The sequence below is a fragment of the Dermacentor albipictus genome, chromosome 9, assembly GCF_038994185.2.
Source record: "Dermacentor albipictus isolate Rhodes 1998 colony chromosome 9, USDA_Dalb.pri_finalv2, whole genome shotgun sequence".
Lineage (NCBI taxonomy): Eukaryota > Metazoa > Arthropoda > Arachnida > Ixodida > Ixodidae > Dermacentor > Dermacentor albipictus.
The window spans coordinates 56,673,259-56,690,848 of record NC_091829.1 but is presented as its reverse complement, the minus strand read 5'-3'; the positions used below and the strand labels follow the sequence as shown (position 1 = coordinate 56,690,848).

Genomic DNA, 17,590 nt, shown 5'->3' with positions numbered 1-17,590 from the left:
ATATTTTGTGAAATAGGTGCAGGCAGAAATATGACACGAAACAAGAAAGGAAAGACCAAGTGATGCCTTTATGGTGCTTAATGCTGGTGCGGCAGTTGTAATGTTCAGAAAATGGGTCAGTCGGCATTATGTTTCAGAAGTTCCAGAGGCTGGATTAGGTTGTTTGTGCTAGGGTCCCACATTGCTGTAGCATGTTCGAGTTTGCTACGAGTTAGCAAGCAAGGCAGGCGCAGAATAGAAGTTACGGTTGATGTACTCATGTTCAGTTGGTGTTGCTATTTATTAATGTGATAGTACTAAATTTGAAAGCAGGGGCTGTGTACACCTAGGCATAAGCAAGAGCTTGAGGGCTCTAAGGTGGTGTTGTTACATAAGTAAATCACGGGAGAGGTGCACATTCGTGAAACAGTTTCATTTGCCAGGTCATGCACCAGTGATTAAAGACTGGATTTCGTCACTCAGAATCTTGGAAAATGTGCGTGCACTATGCTGGCATTTTAGAAGCTGAAGATTCGTTTGCCATTTGGGGGATGCCAAGTTCACTGTGGCCTCCGTCATCCACAGTTATGAGCCAAATAAGGGCATTTGTGAATGTCAGCGACTGTGTCGAAATTGGTGGGAAGCACAAAGAGGAAAACAAGGATGGTTCAAGCTACATGAAGCAAAAGTTCATACTGCTTGAAAGAGTCAACGATAAAGCAGTCTCTAGCTGGTCATCTTCTGGTTTGGTGGCCATAGTAGTGCAGTAGCGAGCAGAAAAAAGCCCCAGATTATCCTTTTCATTGCAGCGGGTGAAAAAAGCAGTGGGATAACTGAAGCACAGTCCTGAACAAGCATCCCTGGCATCATAAACAAAATATTTATGGCTTCTGCGCGGTCAGCTGTAAGATTGTTTTCTCGTTCATAAACTGTTTGTGTTTCCTTGAACACTTCGTCACCCCTTCTTTCCACTTTTCCTCTGTTGCTGCTTCCGTCATATACATCACGTTGAGGGGTGGTTGGGAACGTGTATAATCGTGGCAGGAGTGCAGGATAAGGGACCGTGACATCAAAAAGCATACCTTGTTCAGGGTCTTGAAGTCTTTCCAACGAGAGATGCCTAGGCACCTGCTGTAGTCTTTGGAGCTTCCTGGCTGTAGCCACAATGCCCCCTAAAGGCTGGAATAACATGTGAGCCTCCCACAAATGTATTAGAGAAGCTGCATCGGTTACCTTTGTACTTGTGCAACAATCCAGAGAGGAGACAGAAAAGTAGAGATGAGGTAGAGAGAGGAGACGGAGAGTAGGTAGAGCCAAAGCAGTCATGGAATGGGTGAATAACAAGCTTACCACTCTTCACTCGTGGCAGCTTGCAGACATGGGATGAGAGTACACGGAATGAAGGAACAGGTCAAGGAAGTTGGCAACCTTGTACAGGGTATTTGAAAGTGAAATAGACAACCACAATCTATCAGAAAGAAAGTGAGAGATACAGAGATGATAAATTGGGTGCAAATGATGGAAACAAGGAAAGGCCATGGAGATTTACAAATATGAAAAATCGGGAAGGAAGATCTGTATAGCAACAAGGGCAGCGCCGTGCTATCTGGCTGCTGCCTAAGGAGAACAACATATTGGAACTATTATTCTGAACAACAACAACAAAGCAGGGAAGAGATTGATAGAACTGCCATCTATACAAGCATAGGTAACTATATATCAGAATAGAGGTTTTAAAGAAGAAATAAAAGATTAAGAAGAGGTAGGCCAAGTGCTAGACTTCAATAGATGTAGCAAAACCTGATTAGCTCATGCAGGCTAAATGACTATTTGTCGCTGCCCCATTTCGAAGAGGGGGTACCAATAAAAATAATAACAGTAATAATCATCAGGAGTGTGGCAGAGGGAAAGACTGTCAGAAAGCATGCCTCCTTTAGAGTCTGTTCAATAGGAACTGCTATACTATTAGACATGGCAATGGTTGTGTACACACTGCAAGAATTTAAATTCAAGCTATGGCATGGTATGTTTCTCCTATCTCGAAAAATTAGGAACCCTGCAAGTTCGTCTATGCGGACAACTGACGCAGAGTGTGTGGATGCAAAGCCGCACTGCAGCGTTAAGACAACACTACGCAAGCAGCTGTCCAGCAAACCAACACTTATCCATAATGCGATGCGCAATCTTAAGCAGTGACAGTACTAACCTTCTCGCAGGCTGCAAACAATGGCGCACTATCTTGCCTCAGGGCAACCTCTTGAAGAGAAAAGAAACCCTATGGCACACAACAGCAACTCAAGCAAACACTTCTCGCTATATGTGCTGTGTATACTACGTGGACAAACATAAATGGTGCACGCAAGGTAACATTTAACATGACCTCAGCACTACCGTATGCGGTCAACATCACCACCAGGTATCGTCAGTCAATGTAAACACCATAGAAACAGCAGTTTATCGATACACACAGTTTGTGGGACCTGCACAATTTCTTTTATCTGTTGGAAATAAAAAAACAGCTCTCAGCAAAGATAATTTTCCTGTTTCCTGCATTTCATCTCTGCATGTAATTTGCCTTACATGTGGGACTTCATGCTCGGCTAGCCATGAATTCTCAAGTGTTATAGTAGTGAGTTGAGAATTGACTTGGTCGTGCAACTTATGGTTTTTTAAATTTCAACTGAAGATGTTGCATTCTCTGCTTCTCGCAATACTTTCTTTATATACTCTAGTAACCATGTTGCTGTATACTCTATACTAGGAATATTTTCTCTACTAAATATTTTAATTTTGCCTTAAAGAAATTGCAGCTTGCAGTCATTAATGTGGCAATAAAAAGGAATCCAGTTTACAAGCATGTTTTGTTTGTTGCCTGCATGCTGTATTCATCAACTAATATCTTTACGAGAGTGCTTCAACTTCTACACTATTCTTCATCATTAGTTATGATCAGGCAGCTTTTCACATCATTGGAGGAGTTAGTGAGGATGTCAGGGGAACCGCTCATTTACCATTTACCCAATTTCCATTTACCTGCACTGAAGGAGAGATGGGGCTCTGGAACATACGACTAACCTGCTGGGCTGCCATCTATAGCAGGATGGTGAATAAATGTGTTGGTCTCTTTTGTAAACATAGCCAATTACATTTTGATTGTTACTTGTCAATCTTAAGTGTAATTTCTTGGTGTGCTTATGGCAGTATGCAACAACTGCCTTGTAGCTCTTTAATCTATACGCTTGTTCAATATGTGTTGCTATGTTATTCCAATACCATACTTATGTTAAATTTTCTACATTTTGTACATTGCATTCCTGTTTTACATTCATATGCTCTTTGGTAGGTGATATTGATTTGTGTTACCAACATATCTATGTTAAGCTATTTGCTTTTGGCGTGCACGTAATCTCAATTGCTAAAAAAGTTCACCGACGATTACGATACTACCTAATGCGTAATTTAAGCACAGCTGTATACGTGTTTTCATTTTGCTATACATTCACTGGCACAGACAATATTCTGACTCATCCGGCATGTTGCAAAGAGAGCTAAGTGTGGCACGATCGCCTCGCTAATGGGAGATTGCGAGAGGAAGCGCATGAGTGACGCGTGGGTGTGATTTACAACAGCTGCTGCAGAAAAGTTCCGTTCATGCAGCACTTTGTTTTCATACAGACGACGCGCACTACTCTGGCACCGCCTTGTAGCCATTGTCGCCACAAAGCCCCTCGTGCATGGCACTACACTGTTGTCTTTCACTGTGCTCGTTCGCTCAGTTATGAGGGAGGATGCCGACACTCGCCGCAGGAACAGGTGCCTATGAGTTGAGCTCTGGAGAAAGTACTCATTTATTGTGTACATCTTGATGTCAGGTACATATATTCTCACGTTTCTGTGCCCTGCTTCTCTGCCACTCAGAACTATTCTCTGCGGCTCCGTCAAGCTGTCGTTCATGCAGATTTTCATGCGACACATTCTCGGTGCGTTCAACCTAGTTTTCTGTAACAACTGCCTGGCAACTGTCTGGCCGTTTTCGGGGGTCGAACCTGAAGATAGTATAGTACAAGTGCATGAGTCGATCACGAGGGGCGCATACCGGTGTGTGCCCCTGAGGCCACTAGGTATGGGCCGCTCTTCAGCCAACCTTTTTGATGCCAACTTAGGTCGCCGGGTATCAGAACAACAACAAACATTTTCTTCAGTGAATCTTGGTGTCATCTTGGATCACTTCGTAATGCGGGCCGTTCACATGGGTATGTGCCGCTCATCAGTGAACCTCTTAGAAGCCTGCCACTGGGTACGTGGCATTGGGTATGTGTCGCTTTTTGATGCCAACTTGGGAGTTTGAGATGACCTGGGAGAGTGAGTATCATGACAACAAACAACTTCATGCACTGCTCTACGCACCAGTTTTCCACACTTCGCAGAAGTATTAACCATTCGCTGGAGAACAGTTATATGATTCATAAGAACCATTCTCTACCAAACTGTGTATGCTTTGTATCACGTAGATGTAAACTGTAGTTGAGTCTGCTTAACCTTTTCTTTTGGGCTTCCTGCATCATGTAAAGCGCCTGCTTGATGCAAATAAAGTTCTAAGTTCAAATATGAATAAAGGAATGCAGCAAAAGAAATGATCTGACCTATGTCTGGGAAAGGCATTGATCAAGCTTTGAGATGTCAGTGAATAAACTTGATTACAGAGACCAAGCTGCCTGAAGGTGGTGTGCGGTCACCTTATTCCACGTAGCTGTGGCCCTGTGCTGATAGCCTAGCCCTGTTCTTCAGCATTAGCTGGTCCTCAGGTTTTCGGCTCATCAGTTCGGCTTCCCATTGGTTTTCTACTGGTGTTTGGATAAGCATCATTCACAGGTTCTTTTTGCATTCTCAACCCACGTGGTAAAGGGTGTTTTGTGTATTGCAGGATTGGCAGTCTCCTGTAGACGTTGAGGAGGTGGATTGTCTGTAGTAGAGTGCCGTGAAGGTAATTTCCCATCTAAGTCTGTGCAGTATGGCGGCTTCATCTCTATTAAGCTTTCAGTGTGGTAGCGGGTATTCCCGTGTGTTCTTGGAATGTTCTACAATGTGGTAGTATTTGCTTTCTATCATTTCGTATGGGTCTGATGGTAGACAGTGTCCTGGGGAGGTTTCCTGGCGTGTATGTTCTTGGGCGACGGCATGAGCCACTTGGTTTCTCACAAAGATTTGCGTTCCAGGGTCGAGACAATGTACATTTCAGGGAGGTCATGGTTCTTGATGAAGTGGTGATGTGGTCTTGGTAACCCTTCAAGATGTCTTTTTGTGCAACTTTCATAAATCAACGAAGGACGAAGCAGAAATACACAGGACAGACACTGACTCTCAACTGACATTCCCTCGAGTAGTCCTTCGTCGATTTGTGAGCGCTGCGCAAAAATATGTCGTGAGCACTTACTAACTTACTCAGTTTTCTATCCTATTACCAATTCTTCCTGCCCGAAAATGGGGACAGGCTGCCTGTGAGTCTGTGACGACGCTGACTGGCACGTCCCATTGGCACCTTATGGCCACTGCTATGGCGACCTGTACGAGTACCTCATTGTCCCTAGCAATAACAGATGCAGCTGCTCTTTTTGTTCTACTTGTTGTTACGCAGGTAACACTTCTTGCTGCCTTGTATCTGGTGGTGTCTGTGTACCTTATTTCTGCCTTGTTGCTTTCTTTGTTTAGCATTTATTGTAGTGCGATGGCTCTTGCTTGTCTTCTCTCTGTTTTGTATTCTGGGGACATGTTTTTTGGTATGGGATTGTTGTGTTTGGTATGGGACATTGTGGACTGTTGTGTTCTTCTTCGTGAGATTATCCAAATCTTCTAAGGAGAGTTCTACTGGCAGTGGTAAATTTTAGTTTTTGGATTTGGTTCATCTTGTGAACCTCCAACAATTCTTCCGAGGTACTATGTACTCCCAGTCTCAGTAGTTTTCTGTTGATGTGGTGGCTGGTAGTCCTATTGCCACTTTGTCTTTCTTATCAGCATGTTCAACTTATCCCTTTCACTATTCTCCATATCTGTGTACATTGTATGGTAGGTGATTCTGCTGATGACCAGCACCTTGTGAGTTTTGTGGTGTCTTGGATTAAAGGAACTAGACATGAAGCTTTGAGATGAATGAGAATATTTCAGAAAGTTTCAGATTAAGGAATACTCTCACAAGACTACTAAATACGTTGAAAAACTCGAAATATTTTTCTGTTTTGATCGCTTGTCATTTGAGACCCCACATTTCTAGTAGGAATCACCCAAAAGAAACTAGTAACCACTAAGGCTATCTACAACTGGTAGCCTAATATGATCCTATGGGAAGAGCCGATAGTCTGGTTGCTTGCCGACAACAAATAGCCCCATCATATAAACCATCAGGATCTCGAATCACACCCACTGGTCCCTAACGGGTCCATCAGATCTATCACACTTAACTTGAGAAGCGTATAGTACTCATATGCACAAACACGCAATGGCAATTTACTTCAATGATTTACCCACCATTGCATTTGTGCAGTCTTTCTCACGTCCTGTGGTATTTGAGCCTGTTTATCTTTCATGTGCTCTCTGGATACACTATGTGTAACGTTAATTGCCTCTTTAATTTTCCTTATTCCATCAACTGCGTGAATTTCTCCTTCCTTTCCAGTGTATCTTGATCTTATTTCTGAATTACATTTTCTATTAAACTTGCTATATTTCTGTGATCCCACTGTTTGTATGTCTTCTGATCTCATTCTGAATGTCTTCCACTATATTTTTTATCTGTTGATCATTTAAATTTACCGTCATAGTTCTTTATTCTGGTGTTGGCTTGCTGTTAAACTTTCCTTCGCACTGTATGACACATCTCTGATCACTTCCCAAGCTGTTAGTTCTATACGCAAGCTATTTTAACTTTGCCCAGTTTACTGTATATTGTTTCCATCATCAGGCTACAGTCTGTTCAACTGCTTATCTCGAAATTCCTGTTTAAATTGTATGCATTTACCAGTATTCACTAACAATTACTAGATTGTATCACTTGCTATGGCCCAATACACATTAACCGTTGTATTTGGAACATCCATCGAAGTCTTTAATGTGACCATTCGTATCTCCAAACAAGATAACTTCAGTGTTAGCCTAAAGTTCGAAGGAAGACTGTGCGCCAGCTCATGGTTTTCATGTTGGCAACTGTTTCTAGTCCACAAATCACACTACCCAAACAAACATGCTTTTGGTGCCACCTGCACCTTTGCCCATACATGTTGGCTTTATTCTTTGCCATTTTGCATCCTGATGTAGTGGCCTAGCAAGAAACTTCTTGTGGTCGGGGCACATATTTGATTGTGGATGAAACGGTTGAGAGAGAAGGGCGAGAGGGTGGCTGGGCAGGCCATGTACACAGGAATTGAGGGGGTTGAGGGTGGGAGCAGGGGCTCACGTGCTCATTGTGCCACCTTTTGGCTACGCCACTCCTTATCGACGCGCACACATTCACACCCTGCATTTCCTCTCTGTTGTTGTTCAATTGCTTCATCTTGGTGGTACCCGGCATGGTTGCTCAGTGGCTATAGTGTTAGGCTGCTGAGCATGAGGTCGCGGGATCGAATCCCGGCCACGGCGGCTGCATTTCGATGGAGGCGAAATGCGAAAACACCTGTGTACTTAGATTTAGCTGCACGTTAAAGAACCCCAGGTGGTCGAAATTGCCGGTGTCCTCCACTACGGCGTGCCTCATAATCACAATGTGGTTTTGGCACGTAAAACCCCATAATTTTTTCTAGCATTCCCGAATCGTTCGTAAAATTTGCGAAAAGTGATTTAGAGCTGGGTGCAAGACGAGATGGGGGCAAGATTACAAATTATGCGTACAAGGAAAAAAAGAAACACTTGTGATGGTACATGAGCCATCCTCTTGTGGCAGAAGCACTATGCCATATACCAGAGGAGTACTTGCTTGGAACAAGTTTAGTAAGACCAGTTCCCGAAGCAGGAGAAAAAAATCGGCAAACAGCAGGGTCGTTGAAAAAGTCGACTGTGATCTAAAACAGACTGCGTGTATCTTGTCGATGTCTACAGTTCTATGTTTGCTTCTGCATCTGCGCTGTTTCTAAAATTAAATTATCGTTAAGGAACGGAAGAACGAAATCTTTATTTGCAGAAAGGATGCGGCTCTATGGTCTATATTAGGTATAGTGTGCATATTAGGTATAGTCCTCCACTATGGCGTGCCTCATAATCAGAAAGTGGTTTTGGCACGTAAAACCCCATAATTAAATTTTTTATCTTTGGTGGTGCTACCAGATCTGTAAATTAAGTCCCCGTGACAGCATTACATATGGGTTTTCTTTCTCTTGAGCTGCATTGTTTTATTTTTTTTGTTCCCTCCCTCCCTATATGTAAATTTGTGCATTACCACAGGAACCTCCCTATGCATTTACTTAGGCCCAAACAGTGAAATCCTCTTTACCTCAGTAAGGAAGCCTTCATTGCTGTGAGACCACCTTATGTCATTCTGAAAGCTACCTTACTGAGGGGCTCTCGGTGAAGGCTTCCTTGGCGCTTCCTCAGCATAAGGTTGCTCTGTAGCTACCTTCATGCATCCTTGTGCTGCTTCTGGTCCTGAATGAGCGCTTCACATCAGTGCTGGTGCATGTGATGTTTGCTTGCGCATGCATGCTGTCACCTGCCTGCGGAGAAGCGTGAGCACGATGCCATGCGTCAGCGTTCGTTCCAGTCGCATGTTTGGCATGTGTGGCGTCTCGCAACGTCGGTGTGCTAGTGTTGCTGTAACATATCAAGTTTCACACTTGACTGCAGTAGTTTCTCATGTTGAGTTAACTGGAAAAAAAAAAAAAGCATCTGCGCGTGTCCATATTAGCGATTCAATTTAAAGATTATGTGACCATCCAACTTTCTTTTTATTGAATAAAGGCGTTCGTGTAAAGCTTATGAGAGATGCTCTGGAACCCAGGTGTACTGCAACCATTCCTTACGTGAGGACGGGCAAAGGGAGCTTTCAGAGTATGCTTGCTTCCTCCATCAGTCCTTTGCTGTAAGGAGGTTTCACGTAAGATCAGGAAGAGGTAAAAGGAACGTTTCATTGTTTGGGCCTTAGTATTGTCTCTAAATCGATTCCCTTTTCTGTACAGCCATCCAAACCTTCTACAGTCTAGCATTGATTAGTTTGACCAGTTAGGTATACTTACCCCGAAAACCAACACTAACTAGTCAGAACTGTTTTCCTCCTTCCCTTCAGTGTGTCTATTGCAGTGGCATCCCAATGAGTATATATGTACTCACCAGCTGCAATAAATCAATAACTGAAAGTTAGCGCTCGTCCTGTGTTCCTGCTTATCCCTGTGTCATTTTTTGCACTATGTTTCCGAGTCTGTGTATAGTCATAACTAGTTAACTAGTCACATGGTGGCTAGGTGAGCTCAGCACCAATGCCATACCGTGGAGAAAAACAACATGTGATAAAAGAAGAGCCCTTTTATTGTGGTGTCTGAGTAACAGCTACTATGTACAGTGTTGTGTACAATAAATAAATTACATCACTATGAAAAGATGAGCTATGTAATTATGAAGGATGAGTGACTAGGTCAGTCTATTGCTTTAGTCCACTTCTTCTATCGTAGGGCCGGAGTGTTGTGATGTAGAGCTGTGCTTTGGTCCCTGTGCTTGATGAAGCTTGCTCATAATCGGCATGCAGGCTTGCTGCAATTCTTTGAGCCGGTGTTCGTACTCATCCTTCTCAGCCAGACTGTTGGCATCGATCCAAGAGATGGTCTCGCGACACTTGGAAAGCACAGAGTCCTTGTCTGCAGCAGACAGCTTGTCTCCTGCTTCTTCAGCTGCTTGCTTGACTCCATAGGCATAAGACTCTAGAGAGTTCCTAGCCGCCACCCTCTCACGCTGCGCCTCGTCTTCCTGCTTGAACTTCTCGGCTTCGGCGAGCATGCGCTCAATGTCCTCCTTGGAGAGGCGGCCCTTGTCGTTGGTGATGCGGATGCTCTCCTGTTTGCCCGTGCTCATGTCCCGAGCAGAGACCTGCAGGATTCCGTTGGCATCCATGTCGAAGGTCACCTCGATCTGGGGAACGCCACGAGGCGCCGGTGGGATGCCGTTCAGGTTGAACGTTCCCAGCAGGTGGTTGTCCTTGGTGAGGGCACGCTCGCCTTCGAAGACTTGAATGGTGACAGCGGGCTGGTTGTCTGAGTAAGTGGTAAAGGTCTTGGATGTCTTGCAAGGGATGCGCGTGTTTCGTTCCACGATGCGCGTCATCACTCCGCCCGCCGTCTCGATGCCCAAGGACAGCGGGGCCACGTCGACCAGCAGCACGTCCCTGATGGCCTCGCTCGAGTCGCCGCTCAGGACGGCCGCCTGCACCGCTGCTCCGTATGCGACGGCCTCGTCGGGATTGATGCCCATGGACAGTTCCTTGCCGTTGAAGAAGTCCCGGAGCAGCTTCTGCACCTTGGGGATCCGCGTAGAGCCGCCCACTAGCACGACGTCCTGAATCTGCGACTTGTCCATCTTGGCGTCGCTGAGTGCGCGCTCCACCGGTTCGAGCGTGCTTCGGAACAGATTCATGCAGAGCTCCTCGAACCGGGCGCGGGTGATCTTGCTGTAGAAGTCGATGCCTTCGAAAAGCGCGTCAATCTCGATGCTCGCCTCGGTGGAGCTGGACAGGGTTCTCTTGGCACGCTCGCAGGCGGTTCGCAGTCTCCGCACCGCTCTCGGGTTTGCCCTGAGGTTCTTGCGGTGTTTGCGCTGGAACTCTTGCACGAAGTGTTCGACCATCCGGTTGTCGAAGTCCTCGCCTCCCAGGTGCGTGTCTCCCGCAGTGGATCGGACCTCGAACAAGGAGCCCTCGTCGATGGTCAGCACGGAGACGTCGAAGGTTCCGCCTCCCAGGTCGAAGATGAGGACATTCTTCTCGCCGCGCAGGTTCTTGTCGAGTCCGTACGCGAGAGCGGCTGCGGTCGGTTCGTTGATGATGCGCAGCACGTTGAGCCCGGCTATGGCACCGGCGTCCTTGGTGGCCTGCCTTTGCGAGTCGTTGAAATAAGCAGGCACCGTGATGACGGCGTCGCTCACTTGCTTTCCCAGGTATGCCTCCGCCGTCTCCTTCATCTTGGTCAGAACCATGGCGCTGATCTCTTCTGGGTTGAAACGTTTGCGCTCACCCTTGAACTCGACGCTGATCTTGGGCTTGCCACAGTCGTTCTCCACCTTGAACGGCCAGTGGCGCAGGTCTTCCTGGATCTTGGGGTCGTCGTAGCGGCGCCCGATGAGCCTCTTGGCGTCGAACACCGTGTTCTCCGGATTCATGGCCGCCTGCGCCTTGGCAGCATCGCCGATCAGCCGTTCCGTATCCGTGAAAGCTACGTAGCTCGGCGTCGTGCGGTTGCCCTGGTCGTTGGCGATGATCTCGACGCGGCCGTGCTGGAAGACACCCACGCAGGAATACGTGGTGCCGAGGTCGATGCCGATGGCCGGCACGTCAGACTTTCTGCCGATAGGCATGACGATTGTGTTGTGGTAGTTGCGTTCCGTTCAGAACACTTGTTCACTCGTTGCAGTGAATGAGTAATCTGCTGCACCGCGGTCGCGACGCGAGATTTATACCGTTCGCGCGCTTTTCTAGAAACGCCCAGATGCTTCGCGAGCCGCGGTAACCAATGAGGGCAAAGTGGGATGGTGACGTCAGGAGAGCCGCTCCGCGATTGGTCCGTTGCGATTCGAAGCATCGAGAAGGCTCTCGCATCGTCTGCTCGCAGTGGAGAGTGAGCGGGTTTTCGCGCACATAAAACGAAGCTGATTTTTTCCTGATTTCTTTCTTTTTCCCCTGCTGTGCGTGCTCGGTGTTTGAGGTAACCGAGAGATTGTTGTCAGTTTAGAGAACTGATGCAGACCAGTGTCGTATAATGAAGCCCTCCCTGAGCCTGCTTTCCTTTCGATATTTTTGTTACCTTTCGTGATCAACAAATACTTAGATGAGCATTTTTAGCGGCTGATATTTTTTCCCCTACTTTCGAAGAATCAGAAAGCTCGCGAGCGAATGTTCGATGCCAACTGTGGGAAAAGTGAGCCGATATATGAAATCGTGAATTCGTCCGCTGTGGTCTCGTCGCGGGACTTCGTCCGGCGGAACTTTAGCGTACACGGGGAAATTCATTCATTGTTCACATGAACGTAATCCCCGTGAATAATTTTTTTTTACCATCGATCAACGTAGCGTACGCTTGTACGTGGAACGGGAAGGCACGGCGGCGTTATTGAAACGCGGGAATAGGCGGGTGGTTTGATGTAGTTATTTCCGTGCGACAGCGCGAAATAATTGAGAAAGAGAAGATCACGGGGTAAAAAAGCATTTTTTTTACACGTGGGAGCGGCCCGCGTCGGTTTAACCTCCCTGCTCTTCTCAATTTGCATTTCTCTCTCTCTCCTTTAGTTTAGTGCTTTAGTCATAAGGAGGCTGAAGTACCTCTGCACTAACCACCCAAAGATTCTCAGCTTAGCGAAAGAGGCACAGCAGCTGACCAAATGGATGGCAGAGAAACCGCTGCTGGTGCTAAACACTATAGATGTATGCGCTAAAGACGGCGCCTCTACACTAAAGACGCATGCTTTGTGTGGGCGTTCCCACAAAATAAAATTTTTTTAGTCGCATATGGATTTAGTTGGATTGCCTGTTAACAAAGATAAGTGCATGGGCTTTGCTATGAAAATTGGCTCGTTCTTGTTTCTCTTTTCTTTCACTGTGTAATTTTTGGTGGGTTCATTAAAGATTTTGCAGATAAGGTCTGAAACGGCAAGAACTGGTCTTTGTACCTACACTCTTAGGCAAAGTCACACCCTTTGGCTTGCCCCTTCTGCCACACAACAATAATCGTTATCTGCCTTGATGCGTTTCCTTTCTTTAACGCTGCGAGCCTGGAACTTTCCAGTAACGAACGGCACGCGCGTTATCAGCATAGAACAGTTGACACCCTTTGGAGTGCCCCTTCTGATAACGTGCGTGCCGTTAGTTACTGGAAAGTTCCGGGCTCGCAGCGTTAAAGAAAGGAAACGTATGAAGGCAGATAACGATTAATGTTGTGTGGCAGAAGGGGCAAGCCAAAGGGTGTAACTTTGCCTAAGAGTGTATGCCACGTGCACAGTTGCTGATGAAGTTTCTTGTTTCTTGTTGAAATATGTTGCTAGCAGTATTTCAATACGTGCATTCATTTATTTGCTCAGTGCGCAAGCTAGTTAACCATTTCGTTTAGTAGTGGGACAGGGGCTTTTCCATCTTCACGGGTGAGCTTGGCAAATGCATTCATGACTTGTGGCTGTATTGGATAGCTAACTGATATTGTGCTTCTTCAGAGGTCTGTGCCTCCTTAGTATTTCCCAAATGCGCTGCATTTAAATGGCCTCAAAGTGCAAGTGTCATACATGTGACGTGCCAACAAGTGATGGCTGGTACTACCATGGAAGGCAGCTAAATCTACCTCCCATATGCCCAGCAAGACACTTAATTACAGCAACCAGGGCTGTAGTAGCATTGTAACTGTTTTTCGTTGTTTTGCTTATGTGTTAGTGGTGTGTGCTGCAGCTGTATTCAACAGCTGCAAAGAGTGGATCATAATAAGTTTCTTTCTGTGGTGCACTCCTCTCAGACTATCTTGAAACTGTAAAAGAGCACAAAGACAACAAGCCCAGTTGTTCATTCTGAAAGTAGCCGTGGTCTTTCTTAAAATCCTGCAGCACACCAAAGCAGCTCTTACCCTAGTGGCCTATGCTTAATACTATTTTTTACCGGAGGGCTGCCTTAAGACTTAATAACAAAAAAAAAAGAGCATTATTTATGTGGGTGCAACCCTTTATCGGGCAGGCTAAAGCATTAAGGAAATTTAGTATCCATCAACGTGTTCTGCTGTCATTCACAGCTAACCTGGGTGCAGGCGCGTCCCCAGGCCCATACCCAGAAAATACTTTATGGAGAGATCTGGCGGTAATTATAGTTCTCATAATGCAGCGGGGCTGAATTCTCCATTTGTAAAACACACCTATACTGTATTGAAGGGAAATTGAGACAGCCACCCTGTCATAGGAATTGCTACAAAGGAAACCCATACGAGTTTCTTTAAAAAAATTATCTTCAACTGCGAGGCTTCTTTTTTCGAGGAACCCGTATTGGTTTCCTTTGTAGCTATTGCTACGATTGGGTAGATGTCTCAATTTTCCTTTAATAATTACTTGTCTCCACCATGTGGGTTTCTGCACAACTATAACGTCAAAACACCTATAATGCTTCAGAGCACGTGGATACGTAATAATTACTATGAATGCTTACTGCAATTAAATCGCACACTTTGTACTTAACAGGATATGGTTACCTAGTGAGCGCAAGAAAACACAGCATGAAAGAAGAGGTATGGACACTGGGCAAGCATTACTCTTGACTCTATCACACAACATCATCATGAAAGACACAGGGTTCTTTTTCCTTTATAGCAACTGCTACGATTGGGTGGATGTCCCAATTTTCCTTTAATAATTACTTGTCTCCACCTTGCGGGTATCCACACAACTATTATGTCAAAACTCTTGCCTTTGCTTTGAGTTGTTGATAACTTTGACTTCGCTTTGCCATCTGCTAGCCGCCTGGTTAGCTCAGATGGTAGAGCGGCTGCCCTGGAAATGCCGTGGTCCTCGGTTCAAGTCCTGGATCATGTTGAATTTTTCTTCAAATGCGGGGCTTTTTTTTTTTCGAGGAACTCGTGTGGGTTTCCTTTGTAGCAATTGCTACGATTGGGTGTATGTCTCACTTTCACTTTAATAATTACTTCTCTCCACCTTGCGAGTTTCTGCACAACTATTACGTCAAAACGCCTATAACCCTTCAGAGGATGTGGATACGTAATTTACTACAAATGTTTACTGCAATTAAATCATGCACTTTGCACTCAGCGTGACATGATTACCTACTGAGCGCAAGAAAACAGACACAGCGTGAAAGAGGAATGGACACTGGGCAAGCATTACTCTCGACTCTATTACACAATGTTGTCATGAAATATACAGGGTGTCCTTTTTAGACCATGCAGATTTCTTATAAAAATGCTGTAAGCACGGTGAATGTGGCATTTTTGCAGAGGAGTTCTTAGGCGAGGCAAACATACATTCTTTGCTGATGATAAAGTGAGCTCCAAGAACATAACTAACAAAAATTCAATAATAAAATTTTTTATTAGTGCCTTGGGAGCAGTTGTTTGAATGGCGAATTTGGAGGCACAGCTTGAAGCAGGCATAAATCATTTTAATAGAAGTGGGGCACCCTCATTTTTTGTTAACTCTTGAAGAAAGCACCTAACTCTAGACTCTCATCATCAGACCTGAACGGTAAATCTTGCAATATTGGAACCAATCAGAACACAGAAAAGCTGGCCCTGGAAGTGGTTGCACTGAAAAGGTGGCCTCGCTATCATCTCAGACGGAAGTGCCTCGTGACGAAAAGCACGACAAAGTTTGTAATGAAATGTGTCGAGCTAGTTGCGTCAGCTACTCATACGGCATGCTTTGCCTGGCAAGGGCATGTGGCTTTGTGCCATGTCGGGATTCGCTGCCACATGCCATGATTCAAACTTCGTCAGGCACTTCTCTACAGGGTGTGGCTCTCCGACGTAGTGCTACAGCTACTGTGTTTTGATATTCCCTCGGCTGAGCTTTGAAAGATCCCAAAATGTGGCTAGCTATTTTATCGGATTCGCTTTTGATAAATAGAGCTGCAACTTTCAGTTGTTTTCAGTGTTTCAACCGAAACAGACCAGTGGAGTGCTGCCACAAGAGTTTCTTGCTCACAATAGAATGCAAGACAACATTCTCATTTTAAGTTTTTGCTAAAAGAAATGCTTGCCATACATTTATAGAACATTTGCTTATAGTACTGGTCTATCGAGTGAAGTTCTTGCACAAGTGCGCGAAGTCCTTTCTAACCTGCATTCCGTTTACATTGACTTGTGAACTGAGAGTTGGCAAGGATGAAAATTCCACCTTCCTTGTCAGCTGGAAGCAGGCACAGAGCATTTTCATGAAAGTTGGAAACAAATAACCCCATGACAAAGTTTCTCGTCTAGACCAGTGTGGTTACTTTGACTTTACAAGGCCATCGACATTATGCAGAAGGTAACTTTTGATGGATATGCTGGGCTGGCCTTCTTTGCTATTCTCCTATTCATTGCCTGGAGCTTGTGTGCTTGAATGATAGGTGCATTGCCAAATTTTGGTTCTTTTTTCTGCACTTCAGTGATATCTTCTGGAGTATTTACCCTGCCAAGCAAAACCAAGCTGTAAGCCCTGCCAGGCTGCTTGTTAGTGACCCTTTCTGACAAATGGAGGTAGTCGCAAAGTGTCCCGTGCCACGACGTTTCTGTCCTAGCTGCCAGAGACCGTGATGTGCTGCAACTTTTGTGTCGCAATGTGGGAAGGGTCACAGGCAAAGCAAATAACAAGTAACCAGTCATGGTAAAGGCACTCTTGAGCCGGAGCTCGGGACGTAGAATTTTGTAGATGGGCTTGGCATATGTTTTCAAGATTACACTCGCCTACACATTACCATACTGCTCCCCTTAGTTTGACTCAATATAAGTACAGTAGCGCGTGTAACACACTGAACACACCAGAGAAACTGCCAATGGAAATTATATAACGCATGAAAATAAAGAAAATTTATTTCCAAAACTTATAATCAAACCAGAAACACTGAAGTTTCGCCTCACGTTACACTTACAATGACCCTTTGTTGTCATCATATGTAAGTTTGGTGAGATGTGGGATGCTCTTGGGACACTGGGGAACATATTGTTACGGGGATTGCTAGTGTAGAAAGACTATTTTTACAATATATATATATACACGATGAGTCAGAGTAGTTAAGATGGCATACCACCAACAACACGCAGCAGCCAGTGTCTCTAATCTTCTTCCTCTCTCTTCTTTCATCCTTCCGTAACAATACATATAGCTGATAATGGCTGTAAAATGCTTTAGAGCACTTGCTTAAGCCACTTTTTACAGAATCCATTGCAGTAGTTGACAGTCTTTCAAAATCTCCCCGTGCATCACACATAATATGCCCCCTAATCTCCCAGAATATCAACTTTCCGTCACCTGGAGATCTTTCAAGACATTTGGCAAGCTTCTTCAGCACTTTGTAAAATACCCTAATATAAGGTTATTATTTCATTTATTTATTATTTGGCCAGTCTTGTTTCTCTTTCTCTGAGCGGTCGAATAGCTGTGTATTCATACTTTTACTGCCAACTCAGCAGGTCTCAATAAAGCTCAGTTTATCCTACTGGTTTTCATTTTCTCTTTCTTTTCCTGTCATATTGTCAGCACCTGCTTGCGTGCTTGATACGTTTCCATTTTTTTCAGGGCTGCTTAAACAGTGGCCGTTTCCCTACCTCTTGCCTCTCTTTAGTAACTAACCCCCCCCCCCCCACTCCATTTCTGCCTCTTGTATAGTAAATGCACTCTCACCTTCCCTATCGAGGATGGGGGAGGGTGAGCTGCACATACTTAAACACGCTGCTAAGGAAAGCAATTGCTG

At 45.1% G+C, this 17,590-nt stretch overlaps 2 protein-coding genes across 19 annotated transcripts in view; one reads left to right on the top strand and one right to left on the bottom strand.

The window, feature by feature from the left end:
• LOC135896569 (heat shock protein 68-like) overlaps positions 1 to 17,590 on the top strand; it is a 95,061-nt gene that overhangs the window by 40,455 nt on the left and 37,016 nt on the right. The gene's annotated exons all lie outside the window — the stretch shown is intronic.
• On the bottom strand, positions 9,466 to 11,617 carry LOC135896577 (heat shock protein 68-like). Its single transcript, XM_065425035.2, has one exon. The coding sequence runs from the start codon at positions 11,515 to 11,517 to the stop codon at positions 9,604 to 9,606; it is 1,914 nt and encodes a 637-aa protein (XP_065281107.2). The 5' UTR covers positions 11,518 to 11,617; the 3' UTR covers positions 9,466 to 9,603.